General features: G+C 44.8%; 1 protein-coding gene across 5 annotated transcripts in view; it reads left to right on the top strand.

Annotated features, from left to right (window-relative positions):
- The window catches only part of TUBGCP3 (tubulin gamma complex component 3), an 83824-nt gene extending 68008 nt beyond the window's left edge, over window positions 1-15816 (top strand). For 4 of the 5 annotated variants that reach the window (XM_085854384.1, XM_085854383.1, XM_085854386.1 and 1 more), the window contains 2 exons: window positions 14698-14817; window positions 15010-15816. In XM_085854384.1, the coding sequence (XP_085710510.1) occupies window positions 14698-14817; window positions 15010-15171 (282 nt within the window). In that variant the 3' untranslated portion in view covers window positions 15172-15816. Of the gene's footprint in view, window positions 1-14225; window positions 14350-14697; window positions 14818-15009 lie in introns of all 5 variants that reach the window. The other variant, XR_015051138.1, reaches the window with a different exon arrangement.
- Window positions 15817-22764: the final 6948 nt, after the last annotated feature.

The following is a 22764-nucleotide window of genomic DNA, read 5'->3' as shown; positions in this document are numbered from 1 at the left end:
TACACTGGGTTAGTTCTTCATTGTGTACACTGGGTTAGTTCTTCATTGTGTACATTGGGTTAGTTCTTCATTGTGGACACTGGGTTAGTTCTTCGTTGTGGACACTGGGTTAGTTCTTCGTTGTGGACACTGGGTTAGTTCTTCGTTGTGTACACTGGGTTAGTTCTTCGTTGTGTACACTGGGTTAGTTCTTCGTTGTGTACACTGGGTTAGTTCTTCGTTGTGTACACTGGGTTAGTTCTTCGTTGTGGACACTGGGTTAGTTCTTCGTTGTGTACACTGGGTTAGTTCTTCATTGTGTACATTGGGTTAGTTCTTCATTGTGTACACTGGGTTAGTTCTTCATTGTGTACATTGGGTTAGTTCTTCATTGTGGACACTGGGTTAGTTCTTCATTGTGTACACTGGGTTAGTTCTTCATTGTGTACACTGGGTAAGTTCTTCATTGTGGACACTGGGTTAGTTCTTCGTTGTGTACACTGGGTAAGTTCTTCATTGTGTACACTGGGTTAGTTCTTCATTGTGTACATTGGGTTAGTTATTCGTTGTGTACATTGGGTTAGTTATTCGTTGTGTACACTGGGTTAGTTCTTTGTTGTGGACACTGGGTTAGTTCTTCATTGTGTACACTGGGTTAGTTCTTCATTGTGTACATTGGGTTAGTTCTTCATTGTGTACATTGGGTTAGTTCTTCATTGTGGACACTGGGTTAGTTCTTCATTGTGTACATTGGGTTAGTTCTTCGTTGTGGACACTGGATTAGTTCTTCGTTGTGGACACTGGGTTAGTTCTTCGTTGTGGACACTGGGTTCATTCTTCATTGTGTACATTGGGTTAGTTATTCGTTGTGTACACTGGGTTAGTTCTTCGTTGTGTACACTGGGTTAGTTCTTCATTGTGTACATTGGGTTAGTTCTTCATTGTGGACACTGGGTTAGTTCTTCGTTGTGGACACTGGGTTAGTTCTTCGTTGTGGACACTGGGTTAGTTCTTCGTTGTGGACACTGGGTTAGTTCTTCGTTGTGGACACTGGGTTAGTTCTTCGTTGTGTACACTGGGTTAGTTCTTCGTTGTGTACACTGGGTTAGTTCTTCGTTGTGTACACTGGGTTAGTTCTTCGTTGTGTACACTGGGTTAGTTCTTCGTTGTGTACACTGGGTTAGTTCTTCGTTGTGTACACTGGGTTAGTTCTTCATTGTGTACATTGGGTTAGTTCTTCATTGTGTACACTGGGTTAGTTCTTCATTGTGTACACTGGGTTAGTTCTTCATTGTGTACATTGGGTTAGTTCTTCATTGTGAACATTGGGTTAGTTCTTCATTGTGGACACTGGGTTAGTTCTTCATTGTGTACACTGGGTTAGTTCTTCATTGTGGACACTGGGTTAGTTCTTCATTGTGTACACTGGGTTAGTTCTTCATTGTGTACACTGGGTTAGTTCTTCATTGTGGACACTGGGTTAGTTCTTCATTGTGTACACTGGGTTAGTTCTTCATTGTGTACACTGGGTTAGTTCTTCATTGTGTACATTGGGTTAGTTCTTCATTGTGGACACTGGGTTAGTTCTTTGTTGTGTACACTGGGTTAGTTCTTCATTGTGGAGACTGGGTTAGTTCTTCGTTGTGTACACTGGGTAAGTTCTTCATTGTGTACATTGGGTTAGTTCTTCGTTGTGTACACTGGGTGAGTTCTTCATTGTGGAGACTGGGTTAGTTCTTCGTTGTGTACACTGGGTTAGTTCTTCATTGTGTACACTGGGTTAGTTCTTCGTTGTGGACACTGGGTTAGTTCTTCGTTGTGGACACTGGGTTAGTTCTTCGTTGTGGACACTGGGTTAGTTCTTCATTGTGGACACTGGGTTAGTTCTTCGTTGTGGACACTGGGTTAGTTCTTCGTTGTGTACACTGGGTTAGTTCTTCATTGTGTACACTGGGTTAGTTCTTCATTGTGTACACTGGGTTAGTTCTTCATTGTGTACACTGGGTTAGTTCTTCATTGTGTACATTGGGTTAGTTCTTCATTGTGGACACTGGGTTAGTTCTTCATTGTGTACATTGGGTTAGTTCTTCATTGTGTACATTGGGTTAGTTCTTCGTTGTGTACACTGGGTTAGTTCTTCATTGTGTACATTGGGTTAGTTCTTCATTGTGTACACTGGGTTAGTTCTTCATTGTGTACATTGGGTTAGTTCTTCATTGTGGACACTGGGTTAGTTCTTTGTTGTGTACACTGGGTTAGTTCTTCATTGTGTACATTGGGTTCGTTCTTCATTGTGTACATTGGGTTAGTTTTTCGTTGTGGACACTGGGTTTGTTCTTCTTTGTGTACATTGGGTTAGTTTTTTGTTGTGGACACTGGGTTAGTTCTTCATTGTGTACCTTGGGTTAGTTCTTCATTGTGTACATTGGGTTAGTTCTTCATTGTGTACATTGGGTTAGTTTTTCGTTGTGGACACTGGGTTTGTTCTTCATTGTGTACATTGGGTTAGTTCTTCATTGTGTACATTGGGTTAGTTCTTCGTTGTGGACACTGGGTTAGTTTTTTGTTGTGGACACTGGGTTCGTTCTTCATTGTGTACATTGGGTTAGTTCTTCATTGTGTACATTGGGTTCGTTCTTCATTGTGTACATTGGGTTAGTTTTTTTGTTGTGGACACTGGGTTAGTTCTTCGTTGTGGACACTGGGTTAGTTCTTCATTGTGTACATTGGGTTAGTTCTTCGTTGTGGACACTGGGTTAGTTCTTCATTGTGGACACTGGGTTAGTTCTTCGTTGTGGACACTGGGTTAGTTCTTCGTTGTGGACACTGGGTTAGTTCTTCATTGTGGACACTGGGTTAGTTATTCGTTGTGGACACTGGGTTAGTTCTTCGTTGTGGACACTGGGTTAGTTCTTCATTGTGTACACTGGGTTAGTTCTTCGTTGTGTACATTGGGTTCGTTCTTCATTGTGTACATTGGGTTAGTTTTTCGTTGTGGACACTGGGTTTGTTCTTCTTTGTGTACATTGGGTTAGTTTTTTGTTGTGGACACTGGGTTAGTTCTTCATTGTGTACATTGGGTTAGTTCTTCATTGTGTACATTGGGTTAGTTCTTCATTGTGTACATTGGGTTAGTTTTTCGTTGTGGACACTGGGTTTGTTCTTCATTGTGTACATTGGGTTAGTTCTTCATTGTGTACATTGGGTTAGTCTTCATTGTGTATACTGGGTTAGTTCTTCGTTGTGTACACTGGGTAAGTTCTTCGTTGTGGACACTGGGTTAGTTCTTCGTTGTGGACACTGGTTTAGTTCTTCATTGTGGACACTGGGTTAGTTCTTCATTGTGGACACTGGGTTAGTTCTTCATTGTGTACACTGGGTTAGTTCTTCGTTGTGTACACTGGGTGAGTTCTTCATTGTGGACACTGGGTTAGTTCTTCGTTGTGTACACTGGGTTAGTTCTTCATTGTGTACACTGGGTTAGTTCTTCGTTGTGTACACTGGGTGAGTTCTTCATTGTGGAGACTGGGTTAGTTCTTCGTTGTGTACACTGGGTGAGTTCTTCATTGTGTACACTGGGTTAGTTCTTCATTGTGTACACTGGGTTAGTTCTTCGTTGTGGACACTGGGTTAGTTCTTCGTTGTGGACACTGGGTTAGTTCTTCCTTGTGGACACTGGGTTAGTTCTTCATTGTGTACACTGGGTAAGTTCTTCATTGTGGACACTGGGTTAGTTCTTCGTTGTGTACACTGGGTAAGTTCTTCATTGTGTACACTGGGTTAGTTCTTCATTGTGTACATTGGGTTAGTTCTTCGTTGTGTACACTGGGTGAGTTCTTCATTGTGGAGACTGGGTTAGTTCTTCGTTGTGTACACTGGGTGAGTTCTTCATTGTGTACACTGGGTTAGTTCTTCGTTGTGTACACTGGGTGAGTTCTTCATTGTGTACACTGGGTTAGTTCTTCATTGTGTACACTGGGTTAGTTCTTCGTTGTGGACACTGGGTTAGTTCTTCGTTGTGGACACTGGGTTAGTTCTTCGTTGTGGACACTGGGTTAGTTCTTCGTTGTGTACATTGGGTAAGTTCTTCATTGTGGACACTGGGTTAGTTCTTCATTGTGTACACTGGGTTAGTTCTTCATTGTGTACACTGGGTAAGTTCTTCATTGTGGACACTGGGTTAGTTCTTCGTTGTGGACACTGGGTTAGTTCTTCATTGTGTACACTGGGTTAGTTCTTCGTTGTGGACACTGGGTTAGTTCTTCGTTGTGTACACTGGGTTAGTTCTTCGTTGTGTACACTGGGTGAGTTCTTCGTTGTGGACACTGGGTTAGTTCTTCATTGTGTACACTGGGTAAGTTCTTCATTGTGGACACTGGGTTAGTTCTTCGTTGTGTACACAGAGTTAGTTCTTCGTTGTGGACACTGGGTTAGTTCTTCGTTGTGGACACTGGGTTAGTTCTTCATTGTGGACACTGGGTTAGTTCTTCGTTGTGGACACTGGGTTAGTTCTTCATTGTGGACACTGGGTTAGTTATTCGTTGTGGACACTGGGTTAGTTATTCGTTGTGGACACTGGGTTAGTTCTTCGTTGTGGACACTGGGTTAGTTCTTCGTTGTGTACACTGGGATAGTTCTTTGTTGTGGACACTGGGTTAGTTCTTCGTTGTGTACACTGGGATAGTTCTTTGTTGTGGACACTGGGTTAGTTCTTCGTTGTGGACACTGGGTTAGTTCTTCGTTGTGGACACTGGGTTAGTTCTTCGTTGTGGACACTGGGTGAGTTCTTCATTGTGGACACTGGGTTAGTTCTTCGTTGTGTACACTGGGTTAGTTCTTCATTGTGTACACTGGGTTAGTTCTTCATTGTGGACACTGGGTTAGTTCTTCGTTGTGTACACTGGGTTAGTTCTTCATTGTGTACATTGGGTTCGTTCTTCATTGTGTACATTGGGTTAGTTTTTCGTTGTGGACACTGGGTTTGTTCTTCTTTGTGTACATTGGGTTAGTTTTTTGTTGTGGACACTGGGTTAGTTCTTCATTGTGTACATTGGGTTAGTTCTTCATTGTGTACATTGGGTTAGTTCTTCATTGTGTACATTGGGTTAGTTTTTCGTTGTGGACACTGGGTTTGTTCTTCATTGTGTACATTGGGTTAGTTCTTCATTGTGTACATTGGGTTAGTTCTTCATTGTGTATACTGGGTTAGTTCTTCGTTGTGGACACTGGGTTAGTTTTTTGTTGTGGACACTGGGTTCGTTCTTCATTGTGTACATTGGGTTAGTTTTTTGTTGTGGACACTGGGTTAGTTCTTCGTTGTGGACACTGGGTTAGTTCTTCATTGTGTACATTGGGTTAGTTCTTCGTTGTGGACACTGGGTTAGTTCTTCGTTGTGGACACTGGGTTAGTTCTTCATTGTGTACACAGGGTTAGTTCTTCGTTGTGGACACTGGGTTAGTTCTTCATTGTGGACACTGGGTTAGTTCTTCGTTGTGGACACTGGGTTAGTTCTTCGTTGTGGACACTGGGTTAGTTCTTCGTTGTGGACACTGGGTTAGTTCTTCATTGTGGACACTGGGTTAGTTATTCGTTGTGGACACTGGGTTAGTTCTTCGTTGTGGACACTGGGTTAGTTCTTCGTTGTGGACACTGGGTTAGTTCTTCATTGTGGACACTGGGTTAGTTCTTCGTTGTGTACACTGGGTTAGTTCTTCGTTGTGGACACTGGGTGAGTTCTTCATTGTGTACACTGGGTAAGTTCTTCATTGTGGACACTGGGTTAGTTCTTCGTTGTGGACACTGGGTGAGTTCTTCATTGTGGACACTGGGTTAGTTCTTCATTGTGTACACTGGGTTAGTTCTTCATTGTGGACACTGGGTTAGTTCTTCGTTGTGTACACTGGGTTAGTTCTTCATTGTGTACACTGGGTTAGTTCTTCGTTGTGTACACTGGGTTAGTTCTTCATTGTGTACATTGGGTTAGTTCTTCATTGTGTACACTGGGTTAGTTCTTCATTGTGTACATTGGGTTAGTTCTTCATTGTGGACACTGGGTTAGTTCTTCGTTGTGTACACTGGGTTAGTTCTTCGTTGTGTACATTGGGTTCGTTCTTCATTGTGTACATTGGGTTAGTTTTTCGTTGTGGACACTGGGTTTGTTCTTCTTTGTGTACATTGGGTTAGTTTTTTGTTGTGGACACTGGGTTAGTTCTTCATTGTGTACATTGGGTTAGTTCTTCATTGTGTACATTGGGTTAGTTCTTCATTGTGTACATTGGGTTAGTTTTTCGTTGTGGACACTGGGTTTGTTCTTCATTGTGTACATTGGGTTAGTCTTCATTGTGTATACTGGGTTAGTTCTTCGTTGTGGACACTGGGTTAGTTTTTTGTTGTGGACACTGGGTGAGTTCTTCATTGTGTACATTGGGTTAGTTCTTCATTGTGTACATTGGGTTCGTTCTTCATTGTGTACATTGGGTTAGTTTTTTTGTTGTGGACACTGGGTTAGTTCTTCGTTGTGGACACTGGGTTAGTTCTTCATTGTGTACATTGGGTTAGTTCTTCGTTGTGGACACTGGGTTAGTTCTTCATTGTGGACACTGGGTTAGTTCTTCGTTGTGGACACTGGGTTAGTTCTTCGTTGTGGACACTGGGTTAGTTCTTCGTTGTGGACACTGGGTTAGTTCTTCATTGTGGACACTGGGTTAGTTATTCGTTGTGGACACTGGGTTAGTTCTTCGTTGTAGACACTGGGTTAGTTCTTCATTGTGTACACTGGGTTAGTTCTTCGTTGTGTACATTGGGTTCGTTCTTCATTGTGTACATTGGGTTAGTTTTTCGTTGTGGACACTGGGTTTGTTCTTCTTTGTGTACATTGGGTTAGTTTTTTGTTGTGGACACTGGGTTAGTTCTTCATTGTGTACATTGGGTTAGTTCTTCATTGTGTACATTGGGTTAGTTCTTCATTGTGTACATTGGGTTAGTTTTTCGTTGTGGACACTGGGTTTGTTCTTCATTGTGTACATTGGGTTAGTTCTTCATTGTGTACATTGGGTTAGTCTTCATTGTGTATACTGGGTTAGTTCTTCGTTGTGTACACTGGGTAAGTTCTTCGTTGTGGACACTGGGTTAGTTCTTCGTTGTGGACACTGGTTTAGTTCTTCATTGTGGACACTGGGTTAGTTCTTCATTGTGGACACTGGGTTAGTTCTTCGTTGTGTACACTGGGTTAGTTCTTCATTGTGTACACTGGGTAAGTTCTTCGTTGTGGACACTGGGTTAGTTCTTCATTGTGGACACTGGGTTAGCTCTTCGTTGTGGACACTGGGTTAGTTCTTCGTTGTGGACACTGGGTTAGTTCTTCGTTGTGGACACTGGGTTAGTTCTTCGTTGTGTACACTGGGTTAGTTCTTCATTGTGTACATTGGGTTAGTTTTTTGTTGTGGACACTGGGTTTGTTCTTCTTTGTGTACATTGGGTTAGTTTTTTGTTGTGGACACTGGGTTAGTTCTTCGTTGTGGACACTGGGTTAGTTCTTCGTTGTGGACACTGGGTTAGTTCTTCGTTGTGTACACTGGGTTAGTTCTTCGTTGTAGACACTGGGTTAGTTCTTCATTGTGTACACTGGGTTAGTTCTTCGTTGTGTACATTGGGTTCGTTCTTCATTGTGTACATTGGGTTAGTTTTTCGTTGTGGACACTGGGTTTGTTCTTCTTTGTGTACATTGGGTTAGTTTTTTGTTGTGGACACTGGGTTAGTTCTTCATTGTGTACATTGGGTTAGTTCTTCATTGTGTACATTGGGTTAGTTCTTCATTGTGTACATTGGGTTAGTTTTTCGTTGTGGACACTGGGTTTGTTCTTCATTGTGTACATTGGGTTAGTTCTTCATTGTGTACATTGGGTTAGTCTTCATTGTGTATACTGGGTTAGTTCTTCGTTGTGTACACTGGGTAAGTTCTTCGTTGTGGACACTGGGTTAGTTCTTCGTTGTGGACACTGGTTTAGTTCTTCATTGTGGACACTGGGTTAGTTCTTCGTTGTGTACACTGGGTTAGTTCTTCATTGTGTACACTGGGTTAGTTCTTCATTGTGGACACTGGGTTAGTTCTTCGTTGTGTACACTGGGTTAGTTCTTCATTGTGTACACTGGGTAAGTTCTTCGTTGTGGACACTGGGTTAGTTCTTCATTGTGGACACTGGGTTAGCTCTTCGTTGTGGACACTGGGTTAGTTCTTCGTTGTGGACACTGGGTTAGTTCTTCGTTGTGGACACTGGGTTAGTTCTTCGTTGTGTACACTGGGTTAGTTCTTCATTGTGTACATTGGGTTAGTTTTTTGTTGTGGACACTGGGTTTGTTCTTCTTTGTGTACATTGGGTTAGTTTTTTGTTGTGGACACTGGGTTAGTTCTTCGTTGTGGACACTGGGTTAGTTCTTCGTTGTGGACACTGGGTTAGTTCTTCGTTGTGTACACTGGGTTAGTTCTTCATTGTGTACATTGGGTTAGTTTTTTGTTGTGGACACTGGGTTCGTTCTTCTTTGTGGACACTGGGTTAGTTCTTCATTGTGTACACTGGGTTCTTTCTTCATTGTGTACATTGTGTTAGTTCTTTTTTGTGTGCACTGGGTTAGTTTTTTTTTTTGTTGTGGACACTGGGTTCATTCTTCTTTGTGTAGACAGGGCTCGTTCTTCGTTGGGTACACTGGGTTAGTGATGGCGAGGCCATTTTGTATCCTTAATGCAAAGTCTGATTATGTTACTTTGCGGCAAACATCATGGCGAAGTTTTATCTCTGGGCATTATTGTTTACTTTTTGCATCAAAAACGGTTTGTGTTGATTGTGTTATTTACTTGACTGTGTCTTGTCCAGGTGTTTGAGTTACGTGCGTAATACGAGACACCATTTTGTCAAGTGATGCCGATTGGCCCTTCAAACGGCAGCAAATTCGACATTGTTGGTTCTCGAAGGATTTGTTCGGGAAGATCCTGAACAAGCACAACGTCAAGGTCATGCAATGATGTTCAACTCATCAATTCTACCTCCACACAAGTTACTCACCTTTTGAGGAACGACAGTGCTGATCTTGCTTTATTTGAATGGTCTAATCTTCAAGGAAGAAAGTTTCTGCAGCCATTTATTTTGTGAAAAAGAAAAAAACATTATGAAGTACAATTTCTTAGGTTGACCTCGGCGGTCAACCACTAGGTGGCACATGTCACATGCCAGCTTGGCAGGACACTTGAGGATGCTTGTTACGACGTCGATTCTCTCAACTATATTGTTTTCTGTAATTTTTTGTTATTAACTGTTACTCCAAAACAAATTTGATGCACAGTCTCGAACGGTGAAGAAAGACAACATTTACATTCTCTAAAATCGAAGTCGCAGTACGAGAAGGCTATCACTGGCAGGTGTCGAATCTCCTTTCATCTCTATCGATCATGTCCCGGTACCTCAAGTCGAGTCGAGTGAGAAGGCTTGTCTTGCCGTTGAGGCCATAATGACTGCACCACCTCGAGCAGATGAAACTGGAGATGAAAGCGAGCTTGCTGAAGATTTGTCCTGGCGTCCGTCCCATGTGTTTCTATCCGTCTCAACGTAGTACTGTGTGTATCCATTTCTTAAGTTTTGGGACAAAACTCCCAGCTACACCAGCTCCTCTCCGTGTTAACTCTATGCACTGCCATTTAAAATACGACAAATCCATCATCTTTCAAACAAAGTATCGCAATCATGAGGTCTGCGTTCCTCATTGAGATGGCAACATCAATGAATTTTGGTATTTTCCATCGCTGTGGAGTGTGTAATCCAATGAAACATCGAACCGATCATTCAATCTTTTTTTTTTTTTTTTTTTCATTCATTAAAGCATGTGCCCACTGGCTAAGCCTCACTTGTCATTTGCATAATCGCCTTTGTTGGACTCAACACCATCAGGTGACAAGTTGTGAGAAAGTCATTGGTGTCACAAAAATGGCTGATTAATGCCTGTGTTGTCATTACCTTGTTTGTTTCAATGACAGAGCCGATCTTAAGCGAATTAAATTAATATCTCCTAAAGTTACTTTTCATTCAGTACTATAACTTTCGATCCACTGTCTGCATACCAGAAATATCCGTCGTGTTTCATTCATCGTCGTTGTCATCGTCATCCATGCCCTCCATTGAGTGGCTATCGAAGCAGTTTCTTGGCTTGGGTTAAAATCCTGGATGGGTCGCCATTCTTGACGCAGGATACTCAACCGAGTGAGCAGAAATTTGAAATTTGTTCAGGGTGCCCAGCGATAGCTCACCTAATTTTGGCAAAGGACATGCGGGATCTGAACAACCTGGCTTGATGTCCATTTGAGGGATGGTGCACACATTGATGCAATTCCCCGCTTGCGAAACACCGGGATGACGGTTTGTAGCTGGATCGGGATTCAAACCCAGTGAAGACGGCTCAGAGGCGAGTGATCATGCACTTTTGGCCCTTCACAAGTTAAACGAGTCTCCAAACGTTTGGAGACTCGTCTGCCGAGGAATGGTGGACATTGTCCCGAATCTCGGCTGAGGATTTGAACCGAATTCGTTATTTGTTTATTTTAAGCAATTTGTTGCATCCGGTAATTGTACTGCTGTTGTAAGGTTTGTTTTAATCATTTCTGAAAACATCTCGACCAACTGAGGGAACTTCGAATTTGTTGAATTCCACTTGCTTATTCTGTCATTACGACACCACTCACGTGTGCGGTGCACACGTGTGCGTGTAATTGCTCTTCTCACTCGACCCAATTGCAGGGATGTTGAACGCGGGGTTTTATTTTTTTTTGGAGCATTTTACAGTCCGGTGTATAATGTATTATCATTCATTACTTGGACAAATTTGCAAAGCCTATCTCCAGTCGCCTCACTCTTACGTTCTGACGGAGATGCCAATCTCGTCGCCCCGCTCATCCATTAATCACGTGTTGTTGGTGCTTGCTCGGAACCACCACTGGGCGTGGGGTGTTTGATTTTTTTTTTTCCTGTGATCCAAAATAGGTTAATGGATTTGCTTTTATTTATTATTTTAATTAATTATTAAGTGGGTGATGTTCAATTTCGATGATGTTGCCAATTAATTCCTTAGCGATGAGGGTGACGCATTTGTTGTGCAGTCTTCGGGTTATTTTGATCTCGATGCAGTGCCCCTATGATCCGCACCGAGTTTCCTGCGACTGGACGTCACGTCGATGGCCATTTAACGATCGGTTGGTCAGTGACCGGTATGCACTGTTACATTTTGTTAAACATTTTGGTGTTATTTCACCCGTTTTTGAGTGCGCTTGAATTGTTTGTTCCTGATCGTGGTGGTTTTTGTTACCATAGCAACAAATGACACACACACACACACACACACACACACACACACACACACACACACACACACACACACACACACACACACACACACACACACACACACACACACACACACACACACACACACACTCAGGCACCTTCATTTTCGTGAGGATTTCCATGGTGATGAAAGATCGTTCTGATAGCATTTTCAAAAATAAGCGAATGTTTGAAATTCTGTTTGAATTAATTTGTTTTTCAACGAAGGTTTTGTGACTGTCACAATGGAGGGCATGATGTTGCTGATTTGTCGACGGAAAAGACTCGATGCAAAAAACAAATGTCTGGAGTTATGTGTTGACACTTGCCTGATGTTAAAAAGAACAATATCCCAGTATGGATGACTGTTTCCCGACAAGGGGGGTTACCTTTTTTTGGCCAGCGTCTTCTCGACTCCGTGCATCATCGCCCTGCTTATCCCAACCATGCGAAGCCACTGCAAAAACCTTTTTATTTATTTCTTTAGTTTAATTTTTGAACCTCTTTCTCTGTTCCGCCGTAACCTTCGCATCACTAACGCCTGTCACCTTTGGGCTTGTCCATTCGTCCGTAACCCCGGCGCTCCTTCTCGGCACACCGTGTTTGCGCCGCGCAAACGTTCCTTGTTGAGACAGGTGCGTGACCGGCGCCCTGTTCAACTCCTCAGGTGTGCCGCGAATCCAAAGCCCTAGTCCATACTGACCAGCAGGTGACGATGCCGCTCCATCCCACGCCTCCATATGAACACACATCCTGTTTGGTGATCTCTATTTTTATCGCCTTGGTCTTTCGTAAAGAGCAATGTTTACTTTGCTTTCTTTTATCACCTTTTAAATGTTTATGAATGTTTCACTTCGTCACCTGGTTTTGGTGATGTCATTGTATTGTCGGTGTGTGTGGATATGTTTATTTTTGTTTTTGATGGCAATTGTTTGAATGTCTATTGGCTCGTATTGCTGTGTTTTGAACTATAATCGGCTTCAATGCCTGCATGTTCTTTCTATGGAAACGCGTGAGTTGCAAGTTAACTTTTTCTTTTGGGAAAACCTTTATTTATTTATTTAAAAATTTTTTTTCCTCTGAACTAAACGAAGAACTATCCCAGACTACAATAACAAGCATTACATTGATGTTGAGAGATGACAGACAAATCCACTTGGGATAAATATTGTGCAGCATCATGAGCCAAGTACTCAGGTAGAAACACCAATAAAGCGGAACTAATCTGAGCACATTGAGTTTTGTTTCTGATCAGATAATTTTGTTTTTACCAAACGGTAATTTTTCAATTGCATCGTTGAAGCGGTGACTTTTTAAATATAATTCTATTTGAAGTAGTACTGTGGCTGTGGTTTGGATTTGAGTGTGGATAATAAGTCTCTCCAGCCATTTGGATGCTTAGAACCGCTCGTGGCCTTTTTGTGAATTAAAGGTCCCCAATGAGACCAAACCTTAGAGTCTGCGCATCAAACATGCACGAGTGGTTGGCAACGCATTGTGAGTGGCCCCAGACTGGCGCATTAAACGCTTCTGCGATCACTGAAGGCTCAGATAGTGTTTTAAAGATGGGTCGGAAAGGCCATTGGTGTAGGAGGTGAGAGATGGCTCGGGCGCTCATGCTATTTGCAACTTGGATCCGAACCACTGTTCGTAAAGTTAGACAAATTAACTTGACAAACCATCAGTTCGTATTTTAAAAAAAAACCTAAAAACGTTAACACCGAGTTCTGCTTTTGAGTTCTTGCAACTTTTGTAGTTCCCTCGTTGTTGTTGTTTTGTTGTTTTCACCTACAGCCTGGTTATATCTGAGCCTAATCTTGTAAATTTTAAAGGAGTGAAGGCTCTGTTAACACGGATTCCCATGATGAGGCATTTTTCTGAATGGATGGCAAACGAGGGAGAGTTCATGTGATGCATGAGGCACCAGTAACATCTACCTGCGTGCAGGTGCAATGCGCATAAGCAGTCCTGGAATGCTGTGTCCCCGATGCTGACGGTAGCATCACGTCCTCACGTGTCCCTGGTCCCTTTTTTGTACTTTGTTCTGTTCCTTGCTCATTAATCTGTTCATTATATAATTGTAAGCTATTCTTTCTTTCCAATCAGAATTTCTGCAGTCTGATATTTCATTAAGCTGCTCAGTATGTCGGTGCCACCACGTCATTAATTAAATGTTTTCCCTTTTTTGAACATTATTGATGCACACAGAACATTTTTAAAAATTATTTTTGGCCACTTTGAGGACCTGCTCTTCCATTGTGAAAACATCATTGAGAGCTAAGCGAATGGTTCTTGTTTTGTCTTCTTTGTTTTGTTTCGCCCCACGCTCTTTCACTCGGGAACATTCTCGGTGAATGTTTTGTTATCCGCGATAGTAACTGCAAACAGTGCGGTTGTGTAGTTGGTAATTGGGAAGTCACGATGCCACTTCACTGGAAGAGGATGTCCAGGGTAAGGTATCTTGGCTTCCTCCTTTGTGATAACGTTTTGCTTCCTCGCCGTGGGTGCCCCGTGTTTGCGTGGTGGTGGCCGACTTGCGTGTGTGTGGCTTTCAGTAAAGCGGAGCTGCCCGTGCGTGTGTGTGCAGCGAAGCGTGCCGGCGACGGGTCAGCGCAAATGCTGCGGCAACATCACTCTGTCGGTCTCTGCATTAGCATGTCCCCTTGTCTCTGACTCTCTGTGACTTCTCCATGTCCTCCAAAACCTTCCTATGGAGTGACCAAATGCAATGCCAGCATTGTCTTTGTTCCCTTCACCTCCCCCCCCACAGTCTCCCTCCCTCTTTAATTTTCAGTCTTTTTTTTTTGCCCTTACTTGCTGCCTACCTCTCTGCCCCTCTTTGCCTCTCCCCTCTCCCCACACCTCGGCTGCCTCGCTGAAAGCCTTTTTTTACGCTTGGCTTGGACCCCACAACTAGCTCGACCGGATTCCAGTCCCAGATTTTGTTAGGCCGCCCATTTACCAAGAGCCTTGCGTGCTGTAGCGGATTCCACAATGTGTGTCAAAGTAAGTCCAAAAAGTTAATTGTTTTTTATTTGCTTCCCCGCCGAAATGCTAAGATGGTGGGATTTAATGTAATCCTCATTGGCTTTGAAAAATTTACAGTGTATATATTTTAAACAACCTGTGACTTGGTTGTTGCACCCATATTTCTGCATATGTGTACCTTATGAATTTTACTCCGAGCTGTGGGGTTGGGGGATGGGGTGCGGTTAATTGGTTAGTGGACCTTGCATGCACTCTTCCACAACCTCATGGTGCTGAATGTAAGGAACTTCAGTGATAACTTGGTTGACTTGGGTCAGAGTGGTTGCAGCCACGTATTTAAATGTTTTCTTCACTCTCTTTGTGCAGGGTGAGTGGGGTGTCACTGCTGAGGAAGAACGTCAAGAAATGGAAAAAGTTCAGGATTTTCAGAAGAACTTTGTTCCAAAGAACCGTTCTAAACTCCGCGTCCTCAAACAGGCATTTCAGGTACGAATTGCAATCGCCCCTCACCCTCACCGGCATTCTCATCCTCCTCAGCTTCTGGCACATAACAAGGAAGTAGGCCTTGATCCATCGTCGTCCATGCACTGTCCGATAATTGAAAATGGCAGATGATTAACGCTGCACTGGTCCCAGTGATTGAGGAACAACCGTGCCCTCCCCACTCTCCCATCCCAGGCCATTGTGCAGAAGTTCTTGGTAATGCTGGCGTCCAGCACCGACGAAAGCCTCCGCTTCCTCAGCTTCCGACTCGACTTCAACGAGCATTATGTCCGTCTTGAGCCGAGCCTCCGCCGCTCGCTGGGGAGCCGTCCTCGCTCCCAGCATCCCACGCGCTGACACCGCACCATGAGGGAGGACGAGTCAGTCGCGGTGCTTCATACCACCATCGTCCGGGTGCTGTAGATCGGGAAGCCTGGATTCTCACCGGACCACATTTGATGGGACATGTCCATCCAAACAATGCAGTTCTTTCCAACCAAAACTCAGGAGGAAGCAAAGCTTTCCTGTTTTTTTTTTTTTCTTTCTTAAAAATGCTCGTGACGGCACGAGTTAGCACATATGCAGGTTTTCATCGTTCTTTGTTGCTGTTGTTCACAAGCGAATCTATTAACTCTGCAAAGATTTTGATGGCTTGAAAACAAAAAAACTTCACCGGATACATATTCTGGCAACTTTTATCTCTGGAGAAAGACACTTTCAGACCCCCTAATAAGGATGGCTTTCATGTCGATGGCTTTAAGTTAATGTCGTTTGGCTTTTTTTTTTTCCTTTTCTTTTTTCTAGCCCGATCATAACTTTGGTAATAACACCACGGTGTTCAGTTTCAGAGCCGCAGGTTCTACCCCGTGCAAGATTCAGAGCCTTTTGTACTTCGTGACCTCCTTTGCAGGTCTTTGGCCTTGACGCAAGAACTATCTAAAGATCTGAGATCGACTTGTTCTGCCTTGGGGTTACCACATGATTAAAACTTGTGATATTAAACGATTTTTGTTCATTTTCCAGTTTTTGTGAGGATAAATGGCAACAACACATTCAGGCCATTTTCCATCGACCAATTTTCTCCAGCCGATGAGAACGTTGACTTGGACAGGATGCATCATGCGGCGCTCCAGGGGCTATTAGAAATGTTGGCCTGTTTAGCACTCTTATCCGAGCCCTTGCCACAGGATGCTGCATTCACAGGTTCAAATCCCAGATATTGTTTGCCCATTGTCTACCAATGGTCATCCGAGTGAAAGTACATTGATATCTACTAATGATCATTTCAATCATGTTATACATGTGCAAGGTCTTCCATGAAGCTTTTGTCAACATTTAAAAGGGGCAATGTATTATTTGAGATTCTTTCTTTCACAGCATTTTGCTGGCAGGATACCTTAGGGCCAAGACTTTAGAGGTATGCAAACTCGCCTCTGTGCTGCCGAGCCTGGGTCCGAAGCTCGACCCAGCTACAAACTGTCACCCTGTTGTTTTACAGGTACATCAGTGAGTTCACCATCCCTCAGGTGAATGTTAAACCGGGCATCCTGTGTGCCGGCATTAATTGGTGAACGTTAAAGATGGCCGGGGTGTCCTTTGCGAAGAGTAGGTGAGCCATCACCGGCACCCTAAACAAAATACAAAATCCTGCTCTAATCTACAGGGCCACTGCATCAGCGACACAATGTGCTCCCAGCAATGATGCAACCCACAGCCACAGGCTGCATACAAAATGAATGAATTCGCAACCTTTTCTCTCCAAATTTGTTTTGCGTGTTAAACCGTGTTTTCCTGAAGCTGTGAAAATGGGTCCAGCTCACGGCAAAAATCAGTCCTCAACATGACCCCCAAAAGCTGGTCTTGGGAAGATGTGGGGTGTTGGCGGCGCCGGCGGCAGGGAGAGATGTCTGTTCTGTGTGTGAAGGGTGAACGGTGTGAGTTTCACGATGTCCCCCATGGCCTTTTCCTGCAGATGTCGGTTTCCCTTGCAGTTTAGTAGAGCAGGGATGTGTAGTTGCATGAGCTAGGACAGTGAGCAAGTTGTCATTGGAGCTGTTAGCAAGGGAGTTGTACAAGCTATGGACAGCACGGAAGGAAGTTGTACAAGCGATGGACAGCTATCAAGGAAGTTGTGGTTGTATGAGCATTGGACAGCGAATAAGTGGGTTGTAATTGCATGAGTTAGAGCAAGCAAGCAAGATGGAGTTGTACAGGCTACAGACAGATAGTGAGTGAAGGATTTGCAGTTGCACAAGCTGTGCACAGCGTGTGTGTGTGTGTGTGTGTGTGTGTGTGTGTGTGTGTGTGTGTGTGTGTGTGTGTGTGTGTGTGTGTGTGTGTGTGTGGATTGAAGTTGTACAAGCTACGGTGTGTGTGTGTGTGTGTGTGTGTGTGTGTGTGTGTGTGTGTGTGTGTGTGTGTTGAAGTTGTACGAGCTGTGTGCAGCATGCGAGTAGTTTGGTCTTGCTGTGTACAGGGGATGAGTGAGTTGTAGTTGCACGAGCTGTATACAAGGTGTGTGGGTTGTATTTGTACGAGCTGTGTAAAAGGTGTGTGGGTTGTATTTGTATGAGCTATGGACAGCGTTCTTGTGAGGGGTGTAGTTTTATGAGCTGTGTACAGCATGTGAGTGGGGTGTAGTTTTATGAGCTGTGTACAGCATGTGAGTGGGTTGTAGTTTTATGAGCTGTGTACAGCATGTGAGTGGGTTGTAGTTTTATGAACTGTGTACAACATGTGAGTGGGTTGTAGTTTTATGAGCTGTGTACAACATGTGAGTGGGTTGTAGTTTTATGAACTGTGTACAGCATGTGAGTGGGTTGTAGTTTTATGAACTGTGTACAACATGTGAGTGGGTTGTAGTTTTATGAGCTGTGTACAGCATGTGAGTGGGTTGTAGTTTTATGAACTGTGTACAGCATGTGAGTGGGGTGTAGTTGTACGAGCTATGTACAGGATGTGAGTGGGGTGTAGTTTTATGAACTGTGTACAGCATTTGAGTGGGGTGTAGTTGTACGAGTTATGTACAGGATGTGAGTAGGGTGTAGTTGTACGAGCTATGTACAGGATGTGAGTGGGTTGTAGTTTTATGAGCTGTGTACAGCATGTGAGTGGGTTGTAGTTTTATGAACTGTGTACAGCATGTGAGTGGGGTGTAGTTGTACGAGCTGTGTACAGCATTTGAGTGGGGTGTAGTTGTACGAGCTATGTACAGGATGTGAGTGGGGTGTAGTTGTACGAGCTGTGTACAGCGTGTGAGTGGGGTGTTGTTGTACGAGCTGTGTACAGCGTGTGAGTGGGGTGTAGTTGTACGAGCTGTGTACAGCGTGTGAGTGGGGTGTTGTTGTACGAGCTGTGTACAGCGTATGATTGAGGTGAAGTTTTATGAGCTGTGTACAGCGTGTGAGTGGGGTGTAGTTGTACGAGCTGTGTACAGCGTGTGAGTGGGGTGTAGTTGTACGAGCTGTGTACAGCATGTGAGTGGGGTGTTGTTGTACGAGCTGTGTACAGTGTGTGAGTGGGGTGTAGTTGTACGAGCTGTGTACAGCGTGTGAGTGGGTTGTAGTTTTATGAGCTGTTTACAGCGTGTGAGTGGGGTGTTGTACCAGCTGTGTGAGGGGTGTAGTTGTACGAGCTGTGTACAGCATGTGAGTGGGTTGTAGTTTTATGAGCTGTGTACAGCATGTGAGTGGATTGTAGTTTTATGAGCTGTTTACAGCATGTGAGTGGGGTGTAGTTGTACGAGCTGTGTACAGCATGTGAGTGGGTTGTAGTTTTATGAGCTGTGTACAGCGTGTGAGTGGGGTGTAGTTGTACGAGCTGTGTACAGCATGTGAGTGGGGTGTTGTTGTACGAGCTGTGTACAGTGTGTGAGTGGGGTGTAGTTGTACGAGCTGTGTACAGCGTGTGAGTGGGGTGTAGTTGTACGAGCTGTGTACAGTGTGTGAGTGGGGTGTAGTTGTACGAGCTGTGTACAGCGTATGATTGAGGTGAAGTTTTATGAGCTGTGTGCAGCATGTGAGTGGGTTGTAGTTTTATGAGCTGTTTACAGCGTGTGAGTGGGGTGTTGTACGAGCTGTGTGAGGGGTGTAGTTGTACGAGCTGTGTACAGCAGGTGAGTGGGTTGTAGTTGTATGAGCTGTGTACAGCGTGTGATTGGGGTGTAGTTGTATGAGCTGTGTACAGCGTGTGATTGGGGTGTAGTTGTACAAGCTGTGTACAGCGTGTGTTTGGGTTGTAGTTTTATGAGCTGTGTACAGCGTGTGATTGGGGTGTAGTTGTACAAGCTGTGTACAGCGTGTGATTGGGGTGTAGTTGTACAAGCTGTGTACAGCATGCGAGTGGGTTGTAGTTTTATGAGCTGTGTACAGCGTGTGTTTGGGTTGTAGTTGTATGAGATGTGTACAGCGTGTGTTTGGGTTGTAGTTGTATGAGATGTGTACAGCGTGTGTTTGGGTTGTAGTTGTATGAGATGTGTACAGCGTGTGTTTGGGTTGTAGTTGTATGAGATGTGTACAGCGTGTGTTTGGGTTGTAGTTTTATGAGCTGTGTACAGCGTGTGATTGGGGTGTAGTTGTACAAGCTGTGTACAGCGTGTGTTTGGGTTGTAGTTTTATGAGCTGTGTACAGCGTGTGATTGGGGTGTAGTTGTACGAGATGTGTACAGCGTGTGTTTGGGTTGTAGTTTTATGAGCTGTGTACAGCGTGTGATTGGGGTGTAGTTGTATGAGCTGTGTACAGCGTGTGATTGGGGTGTAGTTGTACAAGCTGTGTACAGCGTGTGTTTGGGTTGTAGTTTTATGAGCTGTGTACAGCGTGTGATTGGGGTGTAGTTGTACAAGCTGTGTACAGCGTGTGATTGGGGTGTAGTTGTATGAGCTGTGTACAGCGTGTGATTGGGGTGTAGTTGTACAAGCTGTGTACAGCGTGTGATTGGGGTGTAGTTGTACAAGCTGTGTACAGCATGCGAGTGGGTTGTAGTTTTATGAGATGTGTACAGCGTGTGTTTGGGTTGTAGTTTTATGAGCTGTGTACAGCGTGTGATTGGGTTGTAGTTGTACAAGCTGTGTACAGCGTGTGTTTGGGTTGTAGTTTTATGAGCTGTGTACAGCGTGTGATTGGGGTGTAGTTGTATGAGCTGTGTACAGCGTGTGTTTGGGTTGTAGTTTTATGAGCTGTGTACAGCGTGTGATTGGGGTGTAGTTGTACAAACTGTGTGCAGCGTGTGTTTGGGTTGTAGTTTTATGAGCTGTGTACAGCGTGTGATTGGGGTGTAGTTGTACAAGCTGTGTACAGCATGTGAGTGGGTTGTAGTTTTATGAGATGTGTACAGCGTGTGTTTGGGTTGTAGTTGTATGAGATGTGTACAGCGTGTGTTTGTTTGGGTTGTAGTTTTATGAGCTGTGTACAGCGTGTGATTGGGGTGTAGTTGTACAAGCTGTGTACAGCGTGTGAGTGGGGTGTAGTTGTACTTGCTGTGTACAGCATGTGAGTGGGTTGTAGTTGTACTTGCTGTGTACAGCGTGTGTTTGGGTTGTAGTTGTATGAGATGTGTACAGCGTGTGTTTGGGTTGTAGTTTTATGAGCTGTGTGCAGCGTGTGATTGGGGTGAAGTTTCATGAGCTGTGTACAGCGTGTGAGTGGGGTGTAGTTGTACAGGCTGTGTACAGCGTGTGAGTGGGGTGTAGTTGTACTTGCTGTGTACAGCGTGTGAGTGGGGTGAAGTTGTACTTGCTGTGTACAGCGTGTGAGTGGGTTGTCGTTGTACGAGCTGTGTACAGCATGTGAGTGGGTTGTAGTTGTACGAGCTGTGTTCAGCGTATGATTGGGGTGGAGTTTTATGAACTGTGTACGTAGAGTCAAAGGGTTGTAGAGTCAAAGGGCGGAGGAGCTCCTTGTGAGCCAACGGCCATCCATATCTAGTGCCCAACTGTGCCTGCAGACGTCCTCCTGCAGTTTGGTTACTTTTTATTAGGAGGTTGGTGGCAGGATTTGCACTCCGGCCACCGTAAAACCCTTCATTCCGCAAAACACAAAAACGCAAAAAAATCTGAAAACCCACTCCGTGGGAGTACCTCCTGTGCAGCCTCCTTTCGCAGGGCAGCTCACCGGATGACGGGATTGGGGCAAAGCCTTCGGGACCCCCAATCTTTGATGATAGGAGGGAAACCACGGGGTAACATCCCTGGGTCAGATTGCGGGAGAGTGTGTCGGAGTGGTGCTCAGGTGTCGTCCACCAGACGGCGGTCTCCTTGGGTTAACCTGAGGCGGTCCCTTCGGGTGGGTGCCTGGAATGTCCTATCTCTAAGAGAGGATGATCACCTGTCTCTGTTATCATCTGAGCTCAAGCGTTTGGACATCGGGATTGCAGCTCTCTCTGAGGTTCGGAGACCGGATTGCGGCGAGATAATGGTGGGTGGTTACACCTACTATTGGTCTGGTCGCTCTGATGGTTACCATACCCAAGGAGTTGCTGTAGCTGTGTCCAATAAGCTGACCCCAATGATAATTGAGGTAACACCGGTCAACGAGCGTATTATGAGATTAAGGATTCGTCACTCCTTAGGTGTCATTTCCCTGGTCTCTGTTTATGCTCCGACTGAGGCGAGTGATCTCACCGTGAAGGATGCATGCTACGCCACACTCGAGTCTGTGGTTGATCAGTGCCCCAGACGAGATACACTTCTAGTCTTGGGGGATTTCAATGCATCGACTGGAACTGATAGGGATGGTTATGAGACGTGTGTTCGTCCCCATGGGTCAGGAACTATGAACCAGAATAGCACTAAGTTCCTTGACTTTGCAAGAAGTCATGGACTGAGGGTGGCTGGTTCATGGTTTCAGCGCCCACAAGCTCATCGCTGGACTTGATATTCCAAGGCTGGCGGTGTGGCAAAGGAGATTGACCATGTCCTCATTGACGGTCGCTGGAGGATGATCCAGAACTGCAGGGTCTACCGGAGTGCTCAGTTCCTCAATACTGACCACCGGCTTGTTGTTGCAACTCTAAAACTGCACCTTAAATCCTGGAGAATGGTACCATCCCAGCCGAGGCTGGATGTTGGCAAGCTCAGGGATGAGAGAGTAGCTGAGGAGTTTGCGAACAGGCTGAGTGGACACTTGGGGGGTCTGGGTGCTTTGGGGGGTCCTGAAGAGTTATGGATTACCTTCAATACCACCGTCCTTGATGTTGCCGGTGGATGTCTTGGAACTCACCGCGGGGCAAAGAAGAATTTTGTCTCTCAAGGGACACTGGATACCATTGATCAGAGTCACAGGGCCAGGCTGAATGGCAGAGCTGACCTGTTCAGGCAGCTGAGGTGTAAAACTGTACGTGCACTGAGGGTGGACAAGGAGGCCTATGTGCGAGGAATCTGTGAGAGGGTAGAGCATCACCTGTGGACAGGTGATTCTCGTCCCGCTTACAGGGGAATTCGCGCATTGCGTTCATCCAAGCCCATCCCTCGGAGCACTGCAGTTGGAGCAGAGAGTGGTAGGCTCTTAACAGAGGAGTCTGAAGTGAAGGCTCGCTGGGCCGGTTACTTTGAGCGGTTGTACCAGGCTGATCCACCAGCTGTCGAGTTGGACGTCAATGGTGTTACAATCCCTGTTGCTGACCCTCCAATCACTTGTGGTCCACTTTCGCTTGTGGAAACACGGGCTGCGGTGAACCAGGTGAAACGGTAAAGCTCCAGGGATCTGTGGCATCCATGCTGAACTTCTCGAGGCTGGTGGAAATGCTGCACTCGTGTCGTTGCATGCAGTTTTGTGCTCTGCCTGGAACACAGGCATCATCCCAACTGACTGGAAGAGGGGCCTTGTTGTTCCTCTCTGGAAAGGGAAGGGTGATCGCCAAGACTGCAACAACTACCGAGGGGTGACGCTGCTCTCAGTGCCGGGCAAGGTCTTTGCTCGGATAATTCTTGATAGGGTTCGCCACCATCTGCTTGA

Source organism: Eptatretus burgeri, chromosome 14, assembly GCF_056783735.1.
Source record: "Eptatretus burgeri isolate ZD-2024b chromosome 14, Ebu_testis_v1, whole genome shotgun sequence".
NCBI classification, from domain to species: Eukaryota; Metazoa; Chordata; class Myxini; order Myxiniformes; family Myxinidae; genus Eptatretus; species Eptatretus burgeri.
The sequence above is the reverse complement of the archived record's forward strand: the minus strand, read 5'-3'. Positions and strand labels throughout refer to the sequence as shown.